Source organism: Stereum hirsutum (assembly GCF_000264905.1).
Source record: "Stereum hirsutum FP-91666 SS1 unplaced genomic scaffold STEHIscaffold_15, whole genome shotgun sequence".
NCBI lineage: Eukaryota > Fungi > Basidiomycota > Agaricomycetes > Russulales > Stereaceae > Stereum > Stereum hirsutum.
The window spans coordinates 1,385,319-1,411,205 of record NW_006763145.1 but is presented as its reverse complement, the minus strand read 5'-3'; the positions used below and the strand labels follow the sequence as shown (position 1 = coordinate 1,411,205).

General features: G+C 52.7%; 7 protein-coding genes across 7 annotated transcripts; 4 read left to right on the top strand and 3 right to left on the bottom strand.

The window, feature by feature from the left end:
- Positions 1-75: 75 nt before the first annotated feature.
- Positions 76-3,349, bottom strand: STEHIDRAFT_85028 (UMP-CMP kinase). The gene is made up of 7 exons (XM_007308637.1): positions 2,890-3,349; positions 2,769-2,825; positions 2,468-2,709; positions 2,275-2,401; positions 2,154-2,218; positions 1,388-2,088; positions 76-1,332 (listed from the first exon to the last, which is right to left on the bottom strand). The coding sequence occupies exons 1-6, from the start codon at positions 3,128-3,130 to the stop codon at positions 1,990-1,992; spliced, it is 831 nt and encodes a 276-aa protein (XP_007308699.1). The 5' UTR covers positions 3,131-3,349; the 3' UTR covers positions 76-1,332; positions 1,388-1,989.
- Positions 3,350-3,534: 185 nt separating this feature from the next.
- STEHIDRAFT_103130 (uncharacterized protein) lies at positions 3,535-5,745 on the top strand (the record flags this gene model as incomplete). The annotated part of the gene is made up of 6 exons (XM_007308636.1): positions 3,535-3,651; positions 3,719-3,831; positions 3,883-4,058; positions 4,115-4,502; positions 4,943-5,053; positions 5,281-5,745. 6 exons carry the CDS (start codon positions 3,535-3,537, stop codon positions 5,522-5,524), a joined length of 1,149 nt encoding a protein of 382 aa, XP_007308698.1. The 3' UTR covers positions 5,525-5,745.
- A 3,810-nt stretch (positions 5,746-9,555) lies between these two features.
- STEHIDRAFT_64714 (uncharacterized protein) lies at positions 9,556-11,782 on the top strand (the record flags this gene model as incomplete). The annotated part of the gene is made up of 10 exons (XM_007308260.1): positions 9,556-9,672; positions 9,718-9,782; positions 9,835-9,879; positions 9,930-10,695; positions 10,757-10,780; positions 10,837-11,010; positions 11,066-11,170; positions 11,230-11,472; positions 11,532-11,636; positions 11,696-11,782. 10 exons carry the CDS (start codon positions 9,556-9,558, stop codon positions 11,780-11,782), a joined length of 1,731 nt encoding a protein of 576 aa, XP_007308322.1.
- A 4,309-nt stretch (positions 11,783-16,091) lies between these two features.
- Positions 16,092-17,303, top strand: STEHIDRAFT_161124 (uncharacterized protein; the record flags this gene model as incomplete). The annotated part of the gene is made up of 2 exons (XM_007308635.1): positions 16,092-16,358; positions 16,422-17,303. The coding sequence occupies 2 exons, from the start codon at positions 16,092-16,094 to the stop codon at positions 17,301-17,303; spliced, it is 1,149 nt and encodes a 382-aa protein (XP_007308697.1).
- A 678-nt stretch (positions 17,304-17,981) lies between these two features.
- On the bottom strand, positions 17,982-18,714 carry STEHIDRAFT_161123 (uncharacterized protein; the record flags this gene model as incomplete). Its single annotated transcript, XM_007308634.1, has 4 exons — positions 17,982-18,005; positions 18,059-18,134; positions 18,192-18,571; positions 18,649-18,714. 4 exons carry the CDS (start codon positions 18,712-18,714, stop codon positions 17,982-17,984), a joined length of 546 nt encoding a protein of 181 aa, XP_007308696.1.
- Positions 18,715-18,830: 116 nt separating this feature from the next.
- On the top strand, positions 18,831-21,826 carry STEHIDRAFT_141808 (uncharacterized protein). Its single transcript, XM_007308633.1, has 8 exons — positions 18,831-18,959; positions 19,024-19,185; positions 19,248-19,635; positions 19,701-20,261; positions 20,322-20,350; positions 20,403-21,085; positions 21,156-21,239; positions 21,305-21,826. The coding sequence occupies exons 1-8, from the start codon at positions 18,885-18,887 to the stop codon at positions 21,426-21,428; spliced, it is 2,106 nt and encodes a 701-aa protein (XP_007308695.1). The 5' UTR covers positions 18,831-18,884; the 3' UTR covers positions 21,429-21,826.
- STEHIDRAFT_161121 (AAA-domain-containing protein) lies at positions 21,720-25,426 on the bottom strand (the record flags this gene model as incomplete). Its single annotated transcript, XM_007308632.1, has 12 exons — positions 21,720-21,982; positions 22,069-22,292; positions 22,348-22,726; positions 22,793-23,037; positions 23,096-23,274; positions 23,336-23,493; positions 23,548-23,704; positions 23,762-23,967; positions 24,022-24,206; positions 24,284-24,604; positions 24,658-24,734; positions 24,788-25,426. The coding sequence occupies 12 exons, from the start codon at positions 25,424-25,426 to the stop codon at positions 21,720-21,722; spliced, it is 3,033 nt and encodes a 1,010-aa protein (XP_007308694.1).
- Between the last annotated feature and the right edge of the window lie 461 nt (positions 25,427-25,887).

Genomic DNA, 25,887 nt, shown 5'->3' with positions numbered 1-25,887 from the left:
GATTAGACACGGCAAACTCCGACTCGTTGAATGATCGTTTCGCATCCGAGATGATTCCCAGATCTGACTCGTCCTGCGAGCACACATAACTTAGAGACGAAACGAAAGGAGCAGTCGTCGCAAACAATGCCCTCGGTGGTCATCACAAATCCTGCTTGCGGGAATCTGTCTGGGACGATCACCACCGCGCTCTACGTCCTGCCGCACCTCGACCGCGACGGCTATCCTGTAGATGCATCCTACGCCACCACTCATCCGGGCCACGCAGGCACAATCTTGGTCGACTTTCTCGATGCTCAGCCAGCAGACAGCAAGGAGGATGTGACGGTTGTCGTTGTCTCAGGCGACGGTACTCTGCATGAGATCGTGAACGCTCTCTACGACACGCAGCAGAAACGGTCCCTCCACAGCTCCGTACCGTGGCCCGGACATAAGCTCAACTTTGTGATAGTCCCCGCAGGAACTGCTAATGCTCTCTACTCCTCCATGTTCCCTCCCCCACCTCCAAAGACTTCCACCCCATCTCCGCCCCCCGAGCACAGTCCTCCTCCCGTCCTTGCCTCCCTTCGTTCTTATACCCAACGGGCCGCCACATCCACCCTCAAACCGCTCACGCTCGCCCAAACCATCATCTACCCCCAATCCGTAGATACATGTCCCCTCCCATCCGCCCCAGCACATGCCAAAACCATTATCAGCGCCGTCGTCACCTCTACCGCCTTACACGCCTCCATCCTCAAAGACTCCGAAGCCCTCCGCGCCACAATGCCCGGCATCGAACGCTTCAAAGTCGCCGCCCAACAAAACGCCACCCATTGGTATCACGCCCGCGTCCGTCTCTACCCCATGCCATTCCTCACGAATATCACACACCAGCAAAGCCACGGAGGTGCCGTCATGTCATATGACCCGACACACGACAGTTTCATCCGTGTGACGGAGGACGTGTATGAGCTCGAGGGTCCCTTCAGTTACTTCCTCACCACCGTCAACGTCGACCGTCTCGAGCCCAATTTCCGCATCACTCCCCTCGCACGTTCACACCCGCCACCTCCTACACAACCCAGCATCGACGTCGTTATTGTCCGTCCACTGCGTGATCCTGTTATCAAGGCCCAGATGGCAACGGACACCACCAGGGGCGAGGGTCCGCGATTACAGTTCGTAGAGAAGCTGTGGAAGGTTATGGGCGGTGCTTATGCCGATGGGAGGCACATCAACTTCAAGTACCCGTCTGCGTCTGAGACCGGGCCAGGAGGTCCCGTGAGTGAGGAAGGGAAGGGGCCGCTCGTGGTGGAGTATTTCAGAGTGAGCGGATGGGATTGGATACCCGTAAGTTGTTTCTACTCGCAACCAGATTCTAGTATCTGATATCTTCGTCCTCCAGAACGAACGCGACGCGAAAGCCCACACTCTCTGTGCGGATGGCACAATACTCGAGATACCTCACGGAGGCAAAGCATCCTGTTCCGTCCTCCCTGTAGGAACCCTCGACCTCGCCGTACACGCATAACCAGCCCACGTTCTCCCTCCCTTATCTCACCGAGGACGACCACGAGCTTAATTTGTCCAGTAGGAACCAAAGGGGGGAACGCAACCACAGATTCGAAACGAACAACTTGTTCTACACTTTTACTCTTGCTCTTGAACTTTGCTATTCTTGCCGCATGTTGTATTATATTTGTTAGAAACTCGAGGTACCCGGTGAACAACTTGCTCGTTCGCCCAAATTACCCTGGTATACTTACATTGGAGATGGCGGTCGTCTCCCGGACGTGATACGAGTCTTCGCTTCGTTCGGCACGCATGTGTCTTGGTATATTGTATTGTATATTTCTTTCTGTATCTGAACAAATAGTTATTAGATGGATCCAATGTACCAATGGGCAGCCCGCGTATCCCACTCTCTAGGTATTGTCCATGACATTCAGCAACCAGATCAGATGTAGACAACGATGAAGAAAAAGTTCAAGGGTTTCGTGACGGCGATCAGGCAGTGACGTTCCCGGCCACTTCGCCAGCGAAGACCTTTTTGACGACCTCACTCGATTTTTCGTAGACTTCTTCCACAGCGGGACTGCTGTCAATCTATGAATTTTCGATGTAGGATCAGTCTGACTGCAGATCATGATACAGATATATTCATAACGTACCTGAGCAACCTTGTGCTGCTTCGTGTAGTGCTCGATGACGGGCATCGTCTGCTCGTGGTAGGTACCTAAAATGCGGGAGCTCAGCGAGACTGTGTGCTTATGGAAGGCCAATAACACTCACGGAATCTCTTCTTGATGCTCTCCTCGTTATCGTCTTCCCTACCGCTGGTCTCCCCACGCTTCAGCAACCGCTTCAAGAGCACCTCTTCCGTGGTGGTATAGAAGATCGTACAACTCGACACGCAGACCTACGAATCCCACACACGATAATCAGTATCAATATATAAACCGAACATCACATAAACGCGACTCACATCCTCCTCAAACTTCTCCGCCTGGTCCATCTTCCTCGGGAAACCGTCGATCAAAAATCTGCCCTTGCCGTCCTCCCATCCAGAGGTACCGAACTTGCTCTGGACGGCGTCTTTCATGGCATTCTCAAGAAGCTTAATGGTGACCTCCATAGGAACGATCTTTCCTTCCTTGATGTTTGTTCGAATGAGCTCGCCGTATTGTGAGCCTTCACGGTTCTGTTCGGCGCGAAGAAGATCGCCAGCTAACATGCCTAGTGTGTTAGAACGCAATAACTGGATTGTACATGCAAAAAGTGCGCACCGGACAAATGACAGAAGTTGAACTCCTTGACGAGAAGGTCGCATTGGGTGCCCTTCCCTGTTCAATGTCACAGGAAGGTCAATATGCAGTCGGTGCTCCTACCACACTGCATATGGCTCACCAGCACCAGGACCACCAAGAACGAAGATGACGGTGACCTTGCTATGGTCAAAGACAGGACCCTTGGCCTCCGTGACTGCAGGGTGAGGGGCCGTGCCCTCAGGGACAACATGAGGAGCGGGGACCTCTGGTGGAGGAGCAGCAGATTCCGACGCAGGAGCCGCTTCTGACTTCTTTGCTGCCTCGTCCTTGTGGCCGATATGGAGTGCGTGCGCAACCTTCTCAATGATAGCGGGAGCCATGTCTATTCGTCGTGTATAATCACTTCTGCTTGTCCAAATAACGCTCTAGTTCTTCCTTCCTGTTTGGATGATAACCGACGTGATCGTTCAGGCGTGGTCTAGCAGATGCTGGTGCAGTTTCGGCGCGGTGTCTGACAAGAACAGCGAAAGTGCCAAAAGCTAGAAGAGTGACTGCAGCGAAGAGGGCCGGATGGGGGGCTTTGTGAGTCGGTGGGCGAGACGACGAAGGGGCTGAAGACTGGAAGCGACCGAACATGGAGTGCTCTCTTCTAGCCCGCAATTTCCAATTCCATGCCTTCGCACCTCGCCTCGTGCCAAATCCGGATCCGCTTTTGTGTCAAAAGCGCGCGTTTGCATGGCAGAACTGGTCCGGATTTGGGCACGCCTCTCTCCCGTGTCACCTCATGGATCTCCGTGTCAGTGAAAACAGCCCCATCCACGTCGTCAAAGCCTGCTATGCGGACGACGCGCCCGACCTCGTTGCCATCGGTGGCGACAACTTTGTCAATGTCATCCAGATTGTGAGTGCTCCTGAAAACGCGTCGAAACGCGTCCACTGACCGTGTTTTCGTTGTTTGTGTATTGTAGAGCGAAACGGCCGCAACAACTATCGCGTCCTTCCATGTCGGTACACGGATAACTGCACTTGCATGGTCATCGAGAACCATCTCTCCGTCGTCTTCAGACGACTGGCTGCTTGAGTACGCACCATTTGTGTTCTCTTTCTGGACGTGTCTCACCTCTGTTAACAGACTAACTGCTGCCTCTGCCGACTTTGGTCTCCACCTCCTCACGAAATCCCATAACGAGAATGAAGACATATTCCCATTCGGAGGTGGCCTATCAGGCCACCACGGTTGTATAAATGACATGACGTTTTGTGGAGGAAGAACGGAAGATAGTGCTCGTTATGTCGCCACAGTGTCCGGTATGTGGCCTGCACCCATAGTCCCGACTTCACGCACCAATTAACGAACCTGACAGATGACAAGATGCTCATGGTCTGGGACCTCCATCCAAACCTTGACATCCCATCCGTTATGGGATCTCCTAGCCCTACCCGAAACCTCAGTCCTCCGGGAAGCTCGAGTAAACGCGCCCAACCCACCGCCTACCCAGTCCCTTTCCCCCGTGCTCTGACCTCTGTCAACTCCCACCCATCCACCGCAAAAGAGCTTCTAGTATCAGACAGTCACGGATCTATCTTTCTCATCGACTGGCGGAGCGAACCTCCCGATTCATCCTCCACCGAGTCTTGGCGTCACCAGTCTGTCGTCGAGCTTGTTGAGCCAAGAGCTCTAGCGGATGCGACCGTAGGGACGTCCGCGCACTGGTCTGGCTCCGTCTCGTGGAGACGCGACTCTCCTGACATGTGAGTATTCCAGCTCTTAAGTTTTGTTCTTGCTCGCTTCTAGTCCATTCGTTGCGGCGTCTGTGGGCTTATCGGGCACAATCCTCTTCTCGTTTGACATGAAGGCCGGCGCTTTGTGTCTACATGTACTGCGCTATTCCACAACTATGTTTACGTTCGAAGGACCAATCGACTCCTTTCGATCAACATACGATATTTGCCTTACCCCCTCCTGCTTCAGTTAAGCTCCTCAGCATGCACATGGGGATCACATTCATGTTTTATCGCACCGGTCTCCGTTCCATGTTTTTGGACCAGGCTCCCTTTTCCATGCCTATACCTCGCCTTTTTTTCTCTTGCTTTTACCAGTATTTTAACTGCAGTCCGGCAACTTTCATTTCGTTTCTTTCTTCCTTTCACGCATCTAATTCAGAACACCACTAACACTCGTGTGTTTCTAGTGTAGGAGCAGCATACGGATCCCGATTCACCATCTGGGATCTTTCCAAGCTCTCAGGAGGCAAACCTACCGCCACAGGCTTCTCTTTCCCCGAAGGTTCCCATCGCTTTCGGTCAGTCCCCAATCACCTGCCGTCACTTTGTCCCTCTCAAGCCTCGCATCTTCCCATCCCCCATCGATCACTCACACCCTCCCCCCGATCCATCGCCATTCACCACGTCTCATGTTCAACTCCATCTCCCGTTCCTTACTCACCTCGTCCACTTCATCTACTAATACTAATTCACCGCATCTTGCCGCATCTTCCTACACCTCTATCTCCCTCCATCCATCCAACAGATGGTGTCAAACCTACCCAGAATACTTCGCCATCTCCACCCGGTCACCCTCCAAAGGCGCTCTCCTGAACATCTACAACTCTTCCTACGCAGGCGCACACAGCACCGCCCAGCCCACCGTCTTCACCTTTGGCCCTCGTCCTCTCCGCGTGCAAGACTTTGACTTTCTCGCGATGCGGGGGATCCCCCGGATAGCTGCCGCCGTCGGCAGAGAGTTGATCGTCTTCCTCATCGGCGTCGAATGATGATGATCCACATCCCACCAATCGCGACGTCTCGAGTGTGGATTGATGTGATGCAGTCGTCTGAGTTTCGGGGAATTATCTTAAGAGAAGGAAGGGTGGGCTGATTTACACGGTGGTACTATATACAGTACGGTCTGTATGGCTGTTGCAGACACAGTGCTTGCTTGCTGGCGATCAGCGGCTATATTCTTGGTATCAGCTATCAATGTTCTAAACCTTGCTCCTTTGCTCATGAGCCCTTGTGATAGGGTGGCTGGAGCCCGGCCTCCCACCGGCCAGTCAGTTCTTAGAACGGAGATCGCACCTTTGCTTGGCTGCGATGCCTCATTGAGTGCTCAGGGGTGGGGCAGTGTTCCGTGTAATGTGCGATGATGGTCAAGAGCAAACAGAACAGAATCTGACGGAAGTCGAGCACCACTGTAACGCCCTCGAGTCGAGGTTAGGCGATGGTCTGGTCAGTAGCAGGTCCAACTATACTACTAACACTAGCTTCCCTCAATAGAACATGATGAGTTGGCCACGGCCCTCCAGACATCCCGAACTCGAGCTTGATGGACGACAGCCGTAGGAACGCACATCTATTCTCAAGCCCACAAAACTATCACCCGCCGCAGGAACTGAGTTCTAACAGAACAGAACAGAACAGATATCATGCAAACCCAGAAACAGTAAGACCTGCCTGAGAGGGCGAGGGACAATATTACATACAATGAATGACCCCGGGCGTCCATCGCTCCGACACCAATCCTAAGCCTATCCGGGATCTTCCCTTCCAGCCTTCCAGCCAAGCCCCCTTCCATCCATGGCCAACGCCATTTAATCTCAGCTCTTTCAAGTTCCCGATCAGCCGGGCTCTCTCTCGCGAGTGTTTCCAACTACATAGAAAATGGAAAGTGACCGTAAATATGTACTTAGAGTGCGCCGTGATTGGGCGCCAGCGCTCTAGTGGCCGGGTGCAGTGTTTCCGAGTTATAATAACGTTGATGATGAGCAGGTGCTTAATGGGGTCTGCGAGGTGGAGATGAACGTCTGAACGCCCACGGCGCCACTACTGATACATACTCACATGTCTATTGCTAGAATGATCAGGGCCGCTGGGCTCAACTGAACGACATAAGCAACTTGTCGCCGAGCGGCGTACAAAGAGGTCCCAAAGTCGCATTTAGACTAGGGTGGCCAATTGGGTTCTTAGTACGGTCGGATCGCCACCAACCGGGATGGGCACGGCAGTACAGATTGCCAACGCCAACATTATCAGAACGAGACTGGAATTGCTGTTTTCTGAACGACGGCTCTGGCTATGTGGTCCAGAACATCAATTCAACGAACGCCCTGACTGCCACTTGAAGAACAGCCGGTCCTGGATTTCGTAAAGCGATGAAGCCGGTGCTATATAAACTGGCGAACTTCCTCTAATGGAACGAACAGAACGAGCGGCACCGCACCTTTGTGATTAAGCGAACCCATATAGCGACTGTGATGCAGTTTCCACTGTTCGAGCGCAGGAGGTATGAATCTGACCGTTGTCGTATTCATTGTTCAACGGCGTATGTATAGGTGTGCATTGCCCCCCGGGACCGCGAGCGAGTGTAAGCTCTGATCCCGCCGAGTGCGTGTGCGTGAAGCCCAGAACGTCCGGATAGGTATACAGTACTTACCCTCCTATCGAGGTATCCCTCCTTCCTCACTTTCTCCTCGCCGTCATCGCGAAAATCGTACAAAACCAACCCCACTGACGTCGTCGTCGTCCATTTGCACATCCACCGTGACGTCCGCGTCCAATCGAGTTCCCGTCCAATCGACCCGCTCCGCAATTTGATCCCCCCGTCTCAATCTCCGACGCACATGGCAACAGCAACGCAAAAACGACCGAGTCCCGAGATCAGATTCCAGTCAGAACATCTGCGAACAGCAACAACGCACTTACTTACGGCCCTGCACTCACACACTCATCATCAACCTGGGCCCACTCTCATGCTCATGCAAAGTCCTCATGGGCTCGGATTCACATGGAGAGCGGGTCGGGTCACGGAACGCGATTTTGAACGCCGGGCATCAATATCAATTCCTGCCAATTGGCATGGAGCCTGAGGACATTTCAAAGTCTCGCTTAAGGCAAAAACGTGCAGACATGACAGTACTAGTATCTCCTTGCACATCAGATATCACAGATCCGGAGCACCCTCCAGCCGAGCACTCAGCACCATGGGAGGCCGGAAGTGAGTCTGAGTCGGCGTTCAAGAGGATTCTCCGATGGTGATAGCGCTATGCAATGGTGGCCAATGATACCTAAAACTCGCGCTGGCAGACCGGTCGACCATAGAGACTTCCAGCAGGAGCGCTGCAAAACCGAACTGATCAATGTCATGATCAGCGCCACTCGAGTGTCCGAGTGCGATAATTGTGTGTGGCCCGCCGTCAGCAAGATGTCAACGTTTCTGTCTCAGATATCGATCAAATTTGAGTCCATGGGCATATCCAATAGCTGTCATCATCGGCAATACAGAAGGCGTCCAATTGCAACTTGCGGCAAGTCAAGTCAAGTGAATTGAAACACTTTCGCACAGCCGCCTCGTGTGCGTTCGCAAATTCCAGTAAAGAAAAACCCGAGCGGCAAGACGTTCGCCTTGGAAAGTAGTTACCCTGCAGCCCGACGGTAGCCCGGCGACGAAGATGAAATTGCCAGTTTGAGTTGGAAGGACGATCTCTAGCTCGGGGAAGGGCGCCTGTGGATGACGGTCGGCTACTCAGAGGACCGTGCAGCCCTCGGGTTCGAGCTGAGCGTGTTCGTGCTCTCGTTGATCGGAACCCCTGACGGATTCACGGCTCGGCGAACAAGAGCAGCTTCAGCAATGACATTTCCAGTTGCGGCATCCGGCTGGACGCGATCGTAGGAAAGAAGCCCGAGCCGCATAGGGGTCGGAGAGAGACCGAGTGTAGCCCGAGCACAGAAGAATAGCGGGTAGGTTTCAGATCGAGAGGCGAGAGTAGAAGGATGTGGCGAATGAAGGAAAGAAAGAAATACCGCGAAGAATTGGAGCTCCGCACGGTGACACGGATGGAGAGTAATAATCAAACGAAGAGGCGGTGGAATCCGAGTCGGAGAAGAGTCGAACTGATGGGACGGAGGGTTCGAACTGGCGGGTGTCTATTCGAGGAACGCCCGTGCTGATCATGACGCGGGACAAAGTGCGTGTGAGAGGGAAGCAAAGAGCGACGATAAGGATATATCGCATCCAGCAGTAGAGGCATGCACTCGAGGAGAATAAGCAAGAAAATGGCCTGAAGGACGGTCATGAGCGGGGTCGGACGATCGTGGCATTGGATTTGGATTTTGGGTTGGGGTGATCGATTGAACCTTGGGAGTCGGCAACTTACTGTTGTCCCGAGATCACGGAGAGCGTGCGGGAGGACTGGATCGTATGCTTGAAGGACGCCGCTGCTCGGCTGGCTGGTGCAGAGGCATCTGGTGGTATGTGGTCTTCAAGGGCTATTGTACTCGCCGGAAGGATCAGACCCGCATCCTCGTCTCGTCGGGACCACGTCAGCTGCAGACGCACAGCGACGATTTGAACGCCGGACGAGGAAGGCGCCTGCCGCGGGCGGCAAAGGGTGGTGTGGAGGAGGGTTGATTGCCATCCTCAGCTGCCGGCGTCCAAGCGGCTGCCGGTGCGCGATGGGAGCGTGAGAATACCGGGCGGTGGATGCCGGCCTCTTGGAATGGAGACCGTCCACGGCAAGCAGTTCATAACCCCGTCAGATTTACCGTCCCCCTCTTCGCTCCCCCTTCCTCTCCCCCAACCCGCGACGCTAGCCGACCCTCCCCTCATCCCCACCGACGTCCTCCCCACCTCTTCGTCACCGTTGTCGGCGCTCTCGAACGCATCGTGCTCGCTGCACTCGCTAGACACCAACTCGTATCCCGCTCTTTCCGGTGTTCATACCTGCCTCTTCACGACCGGCTTCTTTTTTCTCGACTGTCATGGAATCAAATCTTCCGCAGGATGACATGTTGGCCGGCCAGTCCTCGTATGTCTTTTATTTCTCTGTTCGTGTTGACTCTTCTTCTCATACCGAACACCACCCATAGCTCCAAAGCACCGGTCGTCCGAGGAGCCAGAGCCTGCACCGTCTGCAGAGCCGCCAAGGTACGTGCATTCTGTGCGAGTAACGACCTATCTGACCCTCTCCAGATGAAATGCGTCGGCGCAGAGGACGGTACCCAGCCTTGCCAGCGCTGCAAGCGCTCAAATTCGGAGTTTGTCCCTCCCCTTTCCTATTCTGACCGCCTCCTCCTTACACGTCTCTAGATGCATCTTTGAAAAGCACCGTCGTGGTCGCAAGCCCGGTTCCAAGTATGCCTGATCTTCTCACGTCTTATCTCATTTCTCACCCTCCACCTCAGGCTCTCGGAAGCCTCCAAGATGCTTCGTCGTCTCGAGAAAGGCCTCAGCAGTGCAAAGTCCAAGGCACAGGCCCTCGAGTCCTCCTCCACCGCCCATCAGTCTACCGAGCCTCAAGCAGGTTCCTCTTCTCAGCCGCCACTCCGGCATTCAACCTCCGATTATGAACTTCCTCCCCTCAACATTCCACCAGACTATCAAGGAGGCTACTCGGATGCCAGGCGTAGCTCACATGACATGGACCCTGATCAGGATGAAGACGACGCTGATCGGCCGGAGGAGAACATTTACCCCGCCAGACTCATCCGGAAGGAAAATCAGAGGCAGCCTTTTTTGAAGACTATCCTGAATCCCCAACACGAAGCGCCTCTTACTTCCCTCAACTCCGACCGGGGTAGCTCTACCGCTTCTTCATCTTATGCCTCCGCCACCCCTGTCTCCGGCGGCCTCAACGACCCTGTGGCAGCCGGCATAATCGAAGAATCGAACGCCAAAGTCATCTTCGACCTCGTCTTCTTGCGACTAAACCCGTTCATTAACCTCTTCGACGCTATCCTCCACACCCCGGAATACGTCCGCAAGAGATCACCCTTCTTGTTTACCGTCCTTATCATGGCTGGATGCAAGTTCTTCAAGCCAGAATGCTACAAGGACTGTCAGAAGCTCGCGTACGAGTTTGCTGTTCGCGCGTTCGCGGAGGGGTGGAAGAGTGTTGAAGTCGTGCAGGCCTTCGCGTGCCTTACCTATTGGAAGGAGCCCGATGATACGGTACATCCGCCCGGCTATCTTTCTCTCAATCATTCGCCTGACCGTTCTTCTTTTGTTTTAGCGTACATGGACATACATCGGCTATGTGCGTATGTTCTTCTGACCTGCCCATGGACTCACACTCACACACATATCGCTCAGGCATGCCGAATGGCAGTCGAGCTCGGGCTCAACAGATGGGTAGCCACCCCCGCCAGAAACGAGACGGAGCTTGTGTTCCGCGAACGCCGGAACCGTGAGCGAACGTATCTCGTTCTGTTCGTCCACGATCGCAGCCTCAGCATGCAGACCGGCCGGCAGTGGATGCTGCCCGAAGTAAGTCCGCCAAGTCAGCGTTTTGAGTTTCGGGGTTCTGATCCCTCTTCCCCAGTGCAATCTCGTGCGGAACTCTGCCAACTGGCATGAGGAAGGCGGTCCCCATATCAGGCCAGAAGACGTTATTTTGGCAGCGTTTGTGCAGTTGCGCCGGATTGCCGTAGGTCGCGCATTGCCCTCTTTGTCAGTTTCGTTCTCACCGGCCCTGGCTTCGCACAGGCTGAGACGACGGATATCCTGTTCATCAACAAGGGGAACCCCAACATCAGGCATGCCGACTTCGACGGCGACGTTCTCTTGCGCACCTGTAATAGCAAGCTCACACAGTGGGCGGCTACGTGGGAGGCCGAGATGCGTCGAGCGCCGGATGCCGAGAAGTTTCACTACGCCTTCCTCGACTTTTTCAGGCTCTACGTCCGGCTGTTCCTCAACAGCGCTGGTATACAGGCCTCGCTATCTCCGGTATGTTTCCTCGTTTGATCTAAGGCTTTAGGTTGCACGACTAACTCAGTTGGTCACAGCAATGCCGAGCGACTCCGAGCTTGCAGGCGCTGTCGGCTTGCTACAGCAGCGCAATGGACCATCTGAAGATCGTCACCAGAGAATTTGCGTCTATGAGCATGCTGGTCAGTCTACACTACCACTTTCGTCCAAGAATCCTTATTGATGACTTGCTTGCTCATAGCGATATGGACAGGACACAGTCACTGTCATGACTGCCTACGCTGCGGTGTTCTTGCTCAAGGTACGTCTCATGTCGTTTCGTCCATAAATGTTCGATTACTCACATCGGCGCCAGTTACTTCGCAGTTCTAACACCCTCGCAGAGTTGCACGAGGGCGCGACGAACGAGATTCACACCGTCATCTCCAATGCAGCCGCCGCCTACGAGGAAGCTTCTGGTCTCTCTCCGGCTTCGACTTCAGCGTCGTACCATGCACGCTTCCTCCGTGGTCTCGTCGCTCAAGATATCTTCAAAGCCCGTCAAGGTGACACCATGCGGCGAGAGCTCGAGGACCGAGGCTTTAGTAAGTTCATTCTCAATATATTTTTGGCACCTTTATTAACTTCGATAAAGGCAATCAACGCCACAGTGTAGGGCTTCCGACTGCTTCGCCACATAGTGTGTCTTCCGCATTTTCGCAAACAACGTCGCGCGAGCACGACCACCATCAGACGTCACCGTTACATAGGGACGTCATGTATCCCTACCCCGCCTCACCACACGTTTCCGGTCCCTCTCCAACGTCCCCCGCCTATAACGACTGGTCCACGCGTAACACAATGTCGAATGGTGGTGGCGGCAATGGCGGCTACTATCCCTCCCCTGCCCCCGGCACGAATTCGTCAACGTCGACCCCCGCTGCGCCAGGACCTCAGTCGTCGGAAGACATGAAGTATTGGAACCACATGTTCAGGGAGCTCGGATTGGGCTTCGACAGCATGGATACGACAGGTCCGATCCTTGGGCCTCAGTACAGCATGAGTTCTTCTATCGCTTCTGGAGCCGGTCCAATGCCCATGACTGCTATGCCCATGTCAACTTCCCATGGTCAGGGGATGTCGATGGGCGGCTCGTCATCGACGTCGAGTCCGGCTTCGGCGTATGGGGTTGGACATCATGTTAATGGGAGGGGCGCTACGAACTTTGCGTTGCAGACGCAATATCCGCCTTATCATTCTGTAGCGGAGAGTAATGGGTATCCGATGTGATGATAGCTTTCTTCGTTCTGCTCGTACTGCCTTGCCTTTTGTTTGGACTTGCTACTTCTCGTTGTTCCGATATTATTCCCATTCAGTTCTTGAAAGCCGAGCAGACTGTCTGTCAACTCTTCCTCTGTACCATGAATCCGTCGCATATCTCTTTCTCGTCAACTACGTCTCCTGCGCTCCGTCTCTCTGCTCATTGCTATCCATCCTTGCTGTGCCTCGCTTCGCTTCGCCTCACCTTCCCCATCCATCAATAAATACCTCACCGTATTCTCGTCTCTCCCTCTCTCTCCCGTCTCCCCTCGACCACCCGCTCGCTCCCGTTCCTTGTCCACCCACACCCCTTCGCTGTCGATGTTTCCCGCCCTGCCTTACCTCGCCTACGATAAACTGCCCACGAACACTCGCTCCCTCCCGAGTTTTAATATGTAACTCATGCATACATAACATAACAGCCCAAGTTTTATATCCCATCAGCTTTTTTTGTCGTATGTTTATGGTTTTTTTTTACCCCTTTCGATTGAGTCCGCTTCACTTCACGTCGATCGCCCTTCGCTTCGCGCTTCACGTCGATTACCCTTCGCTTCGCGCTTCACCGTTTTTTTTTTTTTTTTGTGTTTTCTTTGTTGGTGGAGAGTGTATACAATTATGATTGGTCAGCGGTTGGAGTCGTATGAGCCGAATATATTCCTTTTGGCGTCTTATTTGCTCATATCAATATGCGATTTGAAGCGGTGAAGGAGACTACGACGGTGGTAAGTACATATTCGCCCGTCACCCACTTCATCCTTGAATGCACCTCGCTGAAACGCGGTGCGAGTTTCATTCATGTCTGCATGCCTCTACAGGGAAGATATAAGATGCAAGATTATAATGGGATGTGATATAATGATTTCAGTCAGAAAAGCTCGTGCAACTATTACTTATAGCAGACTCGGAACCCGAAAACAATACAGTCCACGAGAGTCGTCGGAATATAAGTAAGTCAAGTTCCATTGACAGGATGGACGAGCAGGGGAGATGACACTTCTACAGTGCGGGATGTATAGGCAATTCTTACGTCGAGTCGTCTGACGACTCAGGCAGGAAAACAAATCATGATCACCGGACTCGTCCTGTAACTGATTCAAGTTGACGGTAACAAGAGCGGCCGCGGTAACCCTTGTTTCACTGGCTGTGTCTAGTATATGTCTATGAAAGCCGGGAGAGGAGACTGAGAGAATGCTTCCGTTGTGCAGAACAATAAGGCCACGGTGCGGTTCGGTGTCTTGGGCTCGGCATATCATGATATCGTGCGGACCATGAGATGGCTGTGCGTGCGGTACGGTGGTCTTGGTCTTGAGAGGACCTCGCTCTTAGTTTGTCTCCACGACGAGCCGAGCATGTTATGGTGAATCGTAACAAGAAACCGAGCAGGGTATGCACTTAGCACGTTCGGGAGCCAAGGCGTCATTGCGGTGCCGTACTGAGACATAGATCTTGAAGCTTGAAGCTTGCATGGCGCAAGACTCTGAACTCCATGCCTAACCGTACGTTCAGTCCGGAGAAGAAACCGAATCGCTTCACGCTGTCATTGACATATAGACCGATGGCCTAAAGAAGAGAAGACTCAACGATGGATTATAGAGCATAATACTGAGGGATATGATGAGACAAACCAGCTCTACGACGCAGGGCGTCCGGGGCGATAAATTGAGGGGAGACTTGCGGAAGACGGTCCCATCGAACCAAGGTGCCACAATAACCCGTCCCTTCTGGCCTCAGAACTCATCTCACTTAGAGTTCAACATTCAACAACGTAAGCGGGAGAGCTAGCAAAGTAGCCGTCCGTCGTGCATGATCTCGAGGTCCTTCTCATCATGAGAAGACACGGGATGTCATCGACCTAGTGTGTGCGAAGAACGCTGCCCACGGACACCATGCTTGGATTGAAGGATACAGTTCGGTGACATACGCTTCGAAGACCTATGATATTATCCGTGAAACAGCTAACCTTCATGCAGAGTGAGAGTACAGTACCCTCCGGCATGAATCATCCCGCTCCGAGTCATGACAAGACCCGAAGGCAGAGCGAAAGAAGGAGGTTAGTCACTGACCGCGCGGAGGTCATTCACTCGCTGGGGTGAGAGCCTTCGAAGGATGTCGGGCGCTCTGGCCCCTGCGCGGTCGGACCGCTGGTATGATGCCATTGAAGGAACGAGACCTATTGGTAGCCTGAAGGTGGAAGTGGGAACGGCGACGAAACGCCGCAGATTCACAGCGAAGATTATTCCTATACAGAAAGAGAAAGCGAGCATGAGTACGAGTCTGGGGAAATGAAGGCTTACTGCTTATGAGGTCAGACGACTAGAGAAATGAGCAAGTAAAATAAAATATACTCCAGAGAAGTGATCAATCTCAGAATCGGCAGGAGAGCAGGCATTGTCTGAATCCTGGACTCCTTGCATTATCCCCTCTTGACTTTGTGAAGATCCACGACAATTTGGCTGATAGGTTATGACCACAGAATGGGAGCAGAATGTAGATTCATGATGCAAAGCGACATCGTCAAGATATTCAAGTGCCACAGCATTGAAAAGGTGCCACACTAGTACTGGTCGAATGTCACTTTTAATCTCGAATGAAGACAAGATGAAGGCACGTTAGGACCTTGGGCCCAGTCTGGATGAATCTGGCGCTAGTGACAGAAAGATGGTAAAGATGTCATGGGGTGGTTGTGTGAGTAGGAAACTAAATAAAACATACGGAAAAACATGCGTCTGCACTATCGAATATGCACAACGCACCCGCCCATCACATTGGAGGTCTCGGCCTATACTTTTCTGCTCCCGAGCCTCATAAGACGGCTTGAAACCTCCCACAGATCAGAGCAGCGATAGCTCGATGACTGCAGAAAGCAGAGGACGAGTGCAAAAAGGGTATCGGCAAGCGTTCGGCGGACCAGGACGGAACGACGAGGCTCGCCACGAGGCGTGCAAAACTCGGCGTAACATCAACCTGCAGGCGTTCGCGAATGTTATTCTAGGCATGCATGGTGCAGCGTGCCCTGTCCGTTCCTTTCTCTCGAAAGTTTTCAATCAGTCGACGTTGCCGTATTTATTCAAGTCCTGGCGGTGAGGGCGCACTCGACAGTCTTGACCCGCAAACTGCTCGCGAGCGCGCCTCGCTGATAAGGGCCACCCCCTGTATCTTTTCCAGCAGTCCTCGAGCTCCACTCTTCCTGGCTGTCCTTTGTGCTTCTCTCGTCCTCATTCCGCTTCATAAACGCCCCCGCCTCGAGCTCAGGGCGAGAGTAGCATCGGAGGAGCCCCGCATCTGCTCTCTTTTCTGAACTTGCCCTTGCGACCAAGTATAACGACAGAGTCACCGTAATGCCAGCTACCCCCATCGTAATCCGCCGTGAAGCCTCTCCCGAAGAGCTCAATATCGTCACTACGACGATATATTCGGGAGGTGCCTCTCCCACTCCGAGTTTGACCACCGAATCGAGCAGTTCCTCTTCGCAGCCTTCGGTTCCCCTTGCACCCATCATCGGTGGCGTACTAGGTGGCGTCTGTCTAGCGTTGATTGTCGTGCTAGGATGGAGTTGGTGGGGATCATGCATCCAACGCAAAGAGGAAGAAAAGCGAAAGGAAGATGTTAGTACATTTCCCGTTCAGGACCTGATCTGAATAATCCTAACGGCCATCATTATTCTGTAGATGGATCGCCTGGCCGTACGAGCCAACACCAGGCGCAACGCCTCTACCTTCAGCGCACCCATCTCACAATACCAGCCTTCCTCGAAATTAAGCTCTGCAGGCCGAAAGGTCAAGTTTGCAGCCGCCCATGCCGCGCCGACGTCGACGCCTACTAATGACCAAGCCCTCACGAACGAAAAGAACACATCCTCACCCACGCTGACAAAGCCCTTACCCACCCCTCCCGACGATGACTCCATACTTGCCTATAATGACAACGACATCGACGACCCAAACTTCAGCCCGAGCAGCACACCACCCCGCAGACCATCCCCGCCGCCCACCCGAAGCACGCCCTCTTCCCGATACATGCTCACCCGAAAGCCAAAAGCGCCTTCAAAACTCTCTTGGTCGACTGTTGTACCACCAAGATCACCATCGACGAGCGCTATCACCTCCACCACGGCTCTCAACTCTCCCGCTTCAACACCTTTAACGACCCCAAGCCCTTCCACAGTCGCCTTCACCTCTTCGCCCTTCCACGACTCCCACGCCGACACTGACTCCTTCTCGCCATCCCCTCTTCTCCCCCCTCCCCTCGCCGCCTCCGCATCCCAACCCTCCACCTCCAATTACTCCCAGTCCTCCCAACCCCAATACTCCTTCCTGCGCGAAATCCCCGGTCGGAGCCAACAACAATCCGTCCGCGCGCCCGGATCGCTCGTGCATAAGCCCTCCGCTGTGAGTTCCGATTCGTGGTACTCGACGCAGAGTGGTGAAGAGCGGCGAAAGGTCGGACCGGCGAGGCGGTTGTTCGATGGGATTATGCCGAAGTTTGACGGGAATAGACTGTCGACGTTGTCGAGGAATTCCGGAGGTTCGGTTTATTCGACGTTGGATTGATCGAGTTCCTTTCGGCTGAAGGCTGGATAGGCGTAGGGTGGGAGAGATGGCGAAAAGGACGAGGACGGCGAGGAGGGAAGACTGTCGATGTGGTGCGTATAATAAACTCTTAGACCGGGCTCGGACATCTTGCTTTCTATATCTGGCTTTCGCGCTTTGACGTGGTTTCCGCAGAGTAGGCGGGTTTGTATCTGGACTGTATGAGTTACCAGCGAGGACATTGACAGACACATAAGAGAAGTAAATAATTGAACTTGTTTTTACCGTACTTAGTCTTGGCATCTGGCGAGGACATTTCCTGGCACGATCGCTCCCTTGTTTATCTGTACGATCTTGCACCTACCTCTCGGACCAGTTATTACTTACTTTTATGATTTTGGTCCCGTTATTATGTATGTTTCGGACGTACAGTTGCTCGACGAGGCGATAGGTTGACGAGTGGATTTTTGACGCAGTCCCGCATCAGACAATGAGATTATGGTGTTTGGCCAGGCTATACGTATGATTCTCCTGTTGACAGCCGTTCTGTCGAACTATGACTTTCGGACCCGGAGCCTGTAAGAGTGATTATATGGCCAGCGCATCAACCTCATAGTCACGAAGGAAAATAGGTTGCAGGTAGAGAATCGGAGCCGACAGGATAGAGGATACGATTGCAACAGTGCAACACGGTTTTCGTCAACGTAATGAGGTAACGTAGTCCTAAGAAAAACGAGGTTAATGCATGGAAACGATAGGTATACTCGAGAATTTACCTGCTCAACCTGAGACACTGCAGACTTGAACTCGGCAACCTCTCGCCAGCAGTTCAGTGAGGTGGTAGGATTTGACCTGCCATGTATGCCACCATAAGTATCCAGGAATAGATGCCAGCAAAGCAACACTTACCTGTAGCACTCGACGACAGCCTCTCCCTTGGCTTTCAACGTCGGTAACTCCGTTAATTCTCGCCGATGCTGGAACCTCTCAACCTTACTCCTAACCTCCTCCAAATCGCCCATCAGCACGGCGCTGCTCTTGATGTCGCCGACGGTCGACTCGTCCTCTGCGTGTTCGGGCGAACTCGCGTCGCCGGCCATACTCCGCTCACGGTCGAGGTTTTCCTTCTCTAGCTCCCTCTCGATCTCATCCCGAACCTGCTTCTCCTCCTCACGAAGACGTTCAATCTCTACCTCAATCCGCTGGCGGATGAGACCATCTATAGTCTCTTGTCGTGGGGCAGAAGTCCCGGGAGCGGAGGACTGGTCCGAGAGGTGATTGACGAGGTCCTGTGAAAACTATTCGGGACAGTCATTAGTGAGTTCTAGAATGTGAGAGCAGGTTAATAGACCAAATGTGGACGCACCTGGATGGGGGTCTCGCTGTGGAAGACATGCGAGCCGTCGTCGGACTTTGACTGCGACGCGCCCATGGTGGATGAAGAACAAGTCGTGAGTGTGGCGCCGCCATCGAGTTGTGGCGAGTCGCCGGATATTTCGAAGCTGACGTAGTTCGCGTCAAGACAACGCGCCGGCACTGCGTTCCTGCATCACTCTCCACAACGCTGACGACGACGACGGCGACGACAAGCAGACGACAGCCATGGGTACGATAGAGTACTCCTCTGCCGCAATTTCTACACTTTACAGGCTTCTTGCGTACTGCTATCTTCGTGTCGTTCGTATTTTCCCTGGTTATTCTAGGATCGTTCAGTCAATGTCTAATCTCTACTCCATGATAGGCTCCTATACGACCTCTGAAGCTTGTCATCCCCTCTCTATACATCGCATATATCACATCACTCTTCTTCGTCTCGACTCCACCACCGAGGGTGCCAGAGAAAAACGAGATCAAAGAGAAGACAGAGAATGGCGAAAGTGCTCAGGAATCACAACCTGAAGTAGTGGGCGTTTACTATGCCCTGTCGTTCGCATTGTCCTGACATTATCATTTGTTTATTCTCAGGCCGCACAGGGCGACTCCAATTTGGCTTTGCTGTTCTCTCTTCCTTCAAGCACTTCTTTGAAGGTCAAGACTTTTGTCATCAACACTCTCATAGCGCTTGCCTCCCTCGAATTCACCCTCTTCCCCTATTTCGATGCTGCTACCGACGTTGTGTTCTCTCGTGTTGGTGCTGTCTACCCGGATGCTGCCAAGATCATAGTTCGTTACCCCGCCGCAAACGCTACAGAAAACGCCGTTCAACTTCTGTGGCGTAAAGCACCAACTGGAACCGACGCCACATCTGCTGCCGAGGCCTGGATAGACGGTCCCATCCTGGAACTGAACCCATCACACGACTGGGCCAACACGACGAAGCTTGCTGGTCTTTGGCCCAATACTGAATATGAATGTACGAGGCCCCTTCGTCGTTCCATTTGATTGAACAGCGATCTAACTGTCATACTTGCTTCACAGATGTTCTCACAGACTTAAACAAGACCACGCTCGATTATCCCGCCACCCCTCTCCGATTCCGTACCTTCCCCGACCCCCGTCTTCCGGGTGGCTCTCGTTTCCGTTTCGTCGTCTCATCTTGCACTACGCCCAACTTCCCTTACACTCCCTTCGGCGGTCGCCGTATCAAGGGCTGGGAACTCATGGCCGACTACCTCGCTGAACAAGACAAGTCTCTGTCTCCACCTCCCGCCTCAAAATCCGAGGCCGCTGATCCAGTTCCCATTCCGGAACCCGAGACTACGACCGAAGAGGCTACGGAGACCGAGTCAGTCGAAGCTGCCGAGACGCCATCCGTAAATGACACAGAGGCGGCACCACATGTAGCGGTCGCTTCTGAGCCTGCAACTGTATCAGAGACCGATGCAGTAGGGAAGTCGCGTGTTGAGTTTGGTCTGTTCTTGGGAGACTTCATCTATGCGGACGTGCCAATGTATTTTGGTGACGATTCGGAATCATATCGCAGGCTGTATAGGAGGAATTATCAGAGCACTGGATTCAGGAAAGTCTATGAGAGGCTACGTAAGTCCACTCGATCTCTTCTCACCACTCTGTAACCAGCGCTGACGTTCTACCTTCCAGCAATCTTCCACACTTACGATGATCATGAGGTATACCCTCAGTTTTCTCTCAAGGGACTACACAGACTAATACCTTCTCTAGATATATAACAACTACGCTGGTCAAGCCAACGACTCGAACCCTCCCTTCCCCGGGGCCTCAAATGCTTTCGAAATCTACAACGCCGAGCCCAACTTTGAGCCCATCGAAGAGGGTCAATACTACTACGACTTCCGCTACGGTGACGCCGCCTTCTTCGTCATGGACACCCGTCGCTACCGCTCCGACGTTGCAACAGAACCCATCTCCTCGCGCACCATGCTCGGCGACAAACAGCTCACCGCTCTATACGACTGGCTCGGCCGTGTCAACAGCACCGCAACATTCAAATTCGTCGTCAGCTCTGTCCCCTTCACCGATCTCTGGACACACGAAGCCCTCGTCGACTGCTGGGTCGCTTTTGCGTCTGAGAAGGCCGCTCTTCTCGATGCGTTCCATTCTGTGCCGAATGTCATTGTGCTCTCGGGCGATAGGCACGAGTTTGCCGCGATTGAGTTCAACAGTCCGAAGCAGGACGGACACAATGTGTTGGAGTTCTCAACGAGCCCGTTGAGCATGTTCGACGTGCCGATTTTCAGGACATTGATGAACCAGACGGAGGCGACGGTACAGAGAAAGAGGATCGAGGTCAAAGAGACGGAGGAAGGGACAGACGTTGTAGAGGTTGTCACTGAGATCCCCCAAGAGAGGACTTTGAAGTACTTGCCGCGCGGGAACTACAAATGGTCAGTCTTCAGTCGGCGTAACCTGATCCATTATGACTTTTGCTCACGTACCATATTCTCTTCTCTCTAGGTCCGCAATCGAAATCGACACAACCGACTCTGAAAAGCCTACGCTCAATCTCGAAGTCACTATTGACGGAAAGACCGCCTACTTGTAAGTATTTCTGTGTTCCTCCTGTTACTTACAAACTTCCCTTCTAACTCTCCACGTTTCTACAGGCTCACTGTCGTTGGCAAGCCCGTCAAGCTGAAGTCCACGACTGCCATCGGTGCCTTCGTGCCAGACGGCATCAAGAACTTCCTACTCGACACAGTCGGTTTCGCCCCCAGCCGATGGTTCTGATCAAGCGTGCTTCATGCCCCCTGACTGAAACCCGCCGACGCTCGGTTCAACTACTGTGTACCATGTGCACATGTACGATACTCATCTACATTCTGGATGCGAGAGTGACTTCGCTTCTAATGCGATACTTGTACACCGACGATATCGATCCCAACTTGCTTTAGAGGGCACTACCGAAACCTTTGCTCTACGTACGGATACCGGACTGATTATTTGCTTAAAATGGATTGAGATTGTTCGAGTCACAAGCAGTGCAATGGTGGGGGTGCTCAGGCTGAATCCAATATTTACTTATTCCCCACCATCCGAGTCTCTATCATGGTCACCCGTAGTTTCACTAGTACTAGTGCTGGAGAACCGCTGTTGTACCTTTGCGTAATGCTCCATCTCTGATTGACTCACGCTCGGCGTCAGCTCGCGCAGTGCTGCCTCGAAATCTTCCTGTGAGACTGTCACCTCGACCTCTTCTGGCGTTGCGATTTCGGAAAGGTAGTACTGTGGGGTGACTGGGATAGGATGGTTGCCGGCTGCTTCGGGGGATTGATTGAAGATAGCTGAACCGCATCAAAAGACAAGAGCATGAGCAAGAGTAGGGTTCAATGGCGTTGCATCGGGGATATAGGGGCATGCGTGTACTTACAAAGTTTTTGGTCGATGGCTTCGGCTTTGCGAGACATGGCTTTGAGGAGCGCGTCAGAACATAACGCGTAGAAGTCTGCTCCAGTAAAGTTGAACGTGCACTTGTCGACGATCGCGTCCCAGTCCAGGTTCGGATCCAGACGGAATTTGCGCGTAAGTGCTTGAAGGATGTTCACCTGCGCTTCCTTCGTGTCACTGACCCCGAGGTACAGCATACGGTCAAACCTGGTTCAATTTCTGTGAGCATTATATTTTCAGTAAGGTGCACTTGTCGACGAACCTTCCAGGTCTCAGCAACGCCGAATCTAACAAATCCGGCCTGTTGGTCGCCCCAATGACGAAGACATCCCCACTCCCACCGGCCGATATCCCATCCAACTCAGCTAGCAACTGGCTGACGATCCTATCCATCACTCCTCCTGAATCGCCATGGTTCCCCCTCTTCGGCGCCACGGAGTCCAACTCGTCAAAGAAGATAACGCAAGGACGTGCGTCTCGAGCACGTTGGAACACGCGCCGCACGTTAGCTTCCGACTCGCCGATGTACATGTTGAGGAGTTCAGGGCCTTTGACGGAGAAGAAATTGAGGGAGCAGGAGGTGGCAACGGCTTTGGCGAGGAGAGTTTTGCCTGTTCCTGGTGGACCGTAAAGGAGGATGCCTGCATAAAACATCGAAGGCATTCAATGGCGTGTTACAATGGGAGATGTCAAGGAAATGTGCGTACCGGAACGTTTCTTGAGGTCTTGAGCGAATAATTCGGGGTGCTCCAGCGGAAGTTGGATGGTGTCCAAGATCTCAGACTTCACATTCGCCAGACCACCAACATCGTCCCAGGACACATTCGGGATCGTAGGTGCTCCTATATTATGTGAGTACGACGCTCTGGCTTCGTTCATCGCGACATCAAAATCGGCTGTTGTGAGCGCCATTCCCGCCACAAATACATCTTCCTCGCTGCACTCGTCTGGTCTGAAGGAGTCATCAGTGTGAGAGTAGGGTGGTGAAGAGATGGATGACGAAAACTTACACCGCCTCCATGACACGAGTGATAGCAGCGATGTCTGCTCTGGTGACCAGGTCTCGCAGGTCGGCGGCGACCAAAGCTGCAGTCCGTCGAGCCAGGTCCTGGAGCGAGACGTCCGGTGCAATGGCGCGCGACGATAATAACGATTGTAAAATTTGTAGTCTCTCGGACTCGCCAGGGACCTGTCATGAAGAGGCCAGGCGATTAGGGGATATACTTATGACTGAAGCAAAGGAAACTGACCTCAAACTCTACTTCATGCTTGAAACAGGCGGATATTGGCGGTGGCACCCGTCCTGGCTCACTGGTTGTGCCGTAAACTAGCACAGGGTAGCCAAAAAGCCGCCATGCACCATATAAATCCGCGAACAACTCTTCTAAAGCGGTGACTAAGGGTGGCTCTAAGAGGAATTCTGTGTCAGCCCTTTATCCTGTGCTACTAATAAATAATTTACCTTTACCAGGTTCCGGCGCCTGAGTAGATTGGGCAAAGGCGTCAAGATGTCGCATAACGATGATACAGGGAGCGCAAGACGTCGCTTGATCGAATCGAGCTCGTAAGAAACCCTCTGCTTTCGTATCATTCACGCCCAAGATATCGTAGCAGTTAATCTATAGTTTTCTATCATCGTCAGATCACAATTGATCATCAAGGGCCAAGAAACGCACCTCGAACACTTGCATGCCAAGACTTTGTGCAACTTGAGCAGCAGTGGTAAACTTTCCAGTCCCTCGAGGGCCTTTAAGCAGTATGGAAAGAGGGAGATCATACGTCGACGCTTGAGGTGAAAATGTCGCAGAAGTCAGGGCATAAATCTGGTCAAACGCTTTTCGGTTGACGATGACACGATCCTGTTCATTGCTCGATGATGCTTCTATAAAAATTGAGTTATGTTTCCTGACTTCAGCGCATTGAAATGCACACTCACGCATATCGGTAGGAAAATAGTGAGGAATTCGGACGTGCTCAACGCCGGTTTGTAACATCCGCGTCATTGAAGGGTCTACCCAAGAGCCCAGTTCGCCGACATAGACGTCTCCTGCTGGTCGATCGTGACGTACTCCCGAGGTATTGGAGTCGATACTTGTCACGACGAAGTGTTCGAGCGAGTCACTGCGAAAGGCACTCAAAGAGTGTCTAAAAACATTATTAGCACGCGCAGTTATGGCAGCGAGGAGAACGGTTCTCACTCGTTGACCAAGACTTCACCTGCTTCCTCGTCAGTGGTGCCCAACTTGGATGCGATATCCACAGGAACGGCCAAAAGATCGCCTTGTGAAATCAGACGCTTGCTACGGTCGAAGTAGTCTTTCAAAGACTGCAGTAACGCTTGCTGGTATATACGGTTCGTTGAAACTCTGGACGCCACTCGAGCGACAGTCACGGTCTTAGCAATAGGAATAGAGGGCGGTAAGCCCCCTGGACACGCTTGGAGATGAAGCTTGCCGTCCTCGATTGAAATTTCGTGGAATACGTTTCGCAGCAGAATGAGTGACGCATATGCATGTCCACTGAGATGGATATGATGAGATTCTGGCCATAAAGATAGGAGTAAGAGACCCACGACGTCTTCACCATCTCATCATGCGCCTTCACACGGACAAGTCGTGACTTGATAGAATATTTTGAACGGGCCAAAGCCTGAGATAGTAAAGGCGTAAGTACTGGGTAATCTTCCATGTGTTGTAACGTACCCAATCACCGTCTTGAATGCCAACACGAGGAAGATCCGAAGTGCGAACGAACACAGTGAACTCGCTCGCCAATGGCGCCACGAGATCATCAGGCAATGGTTGGGCAGTGAACTCGTGTCCAGATGAAGACGACATCAAAGAAGAATGAAGATTGTCATCAGGAGTGGAGGGCCCTGCGTCGTGATATTCCACACCGTTTGGCATGTGTGAGTTGAGCGAGTTGGCCAAGAAGCTCTCATCAATTTCGAGGTCATCATTTTCATCGTCCACATCGTCGCTAGATGAGGTTATAGAGGATCCATTGAAAGAGGTGCCGTTCTTCGTAGGCGTATCATCCGAAGTAGGTATGATGACGACTCTGGTCGAGTCTTTGTCAGCGTACCCTTGGAGAACGGGCTCTAACATGGTCAATCGATATTGTAATGTGCTTCTGCTCTGATCCACAGATTGCGAAGGCATGTCTGCAGCATCGATGGTAAAGGTGGAACCTTGTCGGAGAATTCTCTGCTCACGACATAGCGATTGCACGAAGGCAGAGGCGTCCTCGGTAGCTGCACGGTAAGCATCCTCCGACAGGGCCTGAACGAATATCTCTTGAAGCGGGAGAGTCCGAGATCGAGAGACATGATGCGTATTCATCGGATGTACAGGCGAAGCATCCCGAAAGAAAATATGACGGTGCAGCGTTTCCCACTCCGGAGGAATTTTGACGAGGCCTGCCTTGAGTGGCTAGTGTCAGAGTGCAACATAAATGCCCGAGAAACACAATACCTTGCTATCATCGGATATTGCCCAGCATAAAATCGACTTCACTGCTTTCTTCTTTCTGTCTCCCACCTCCAATGGCCTGATTGCAACGACTATCCGTCGTTCGTCATCCCGCGGTGATAGAGCATCCCAGATATCTGTTCCAACAACCACCGTTTCGGTATGTGGGATTTCGGTGGACGGTTGGATTCGGCAGGGTATTTTGTCCATTCGCTACCAAGAGTAAGTCGAGACTATTCAGTCAGATTGTGGTGGTTGAGATATGTGGAAGCCGTACAGTTCGACATACTTTGAGACAAGAAACAGAAAGCGCGTGAAAAGGAGCCGGATGC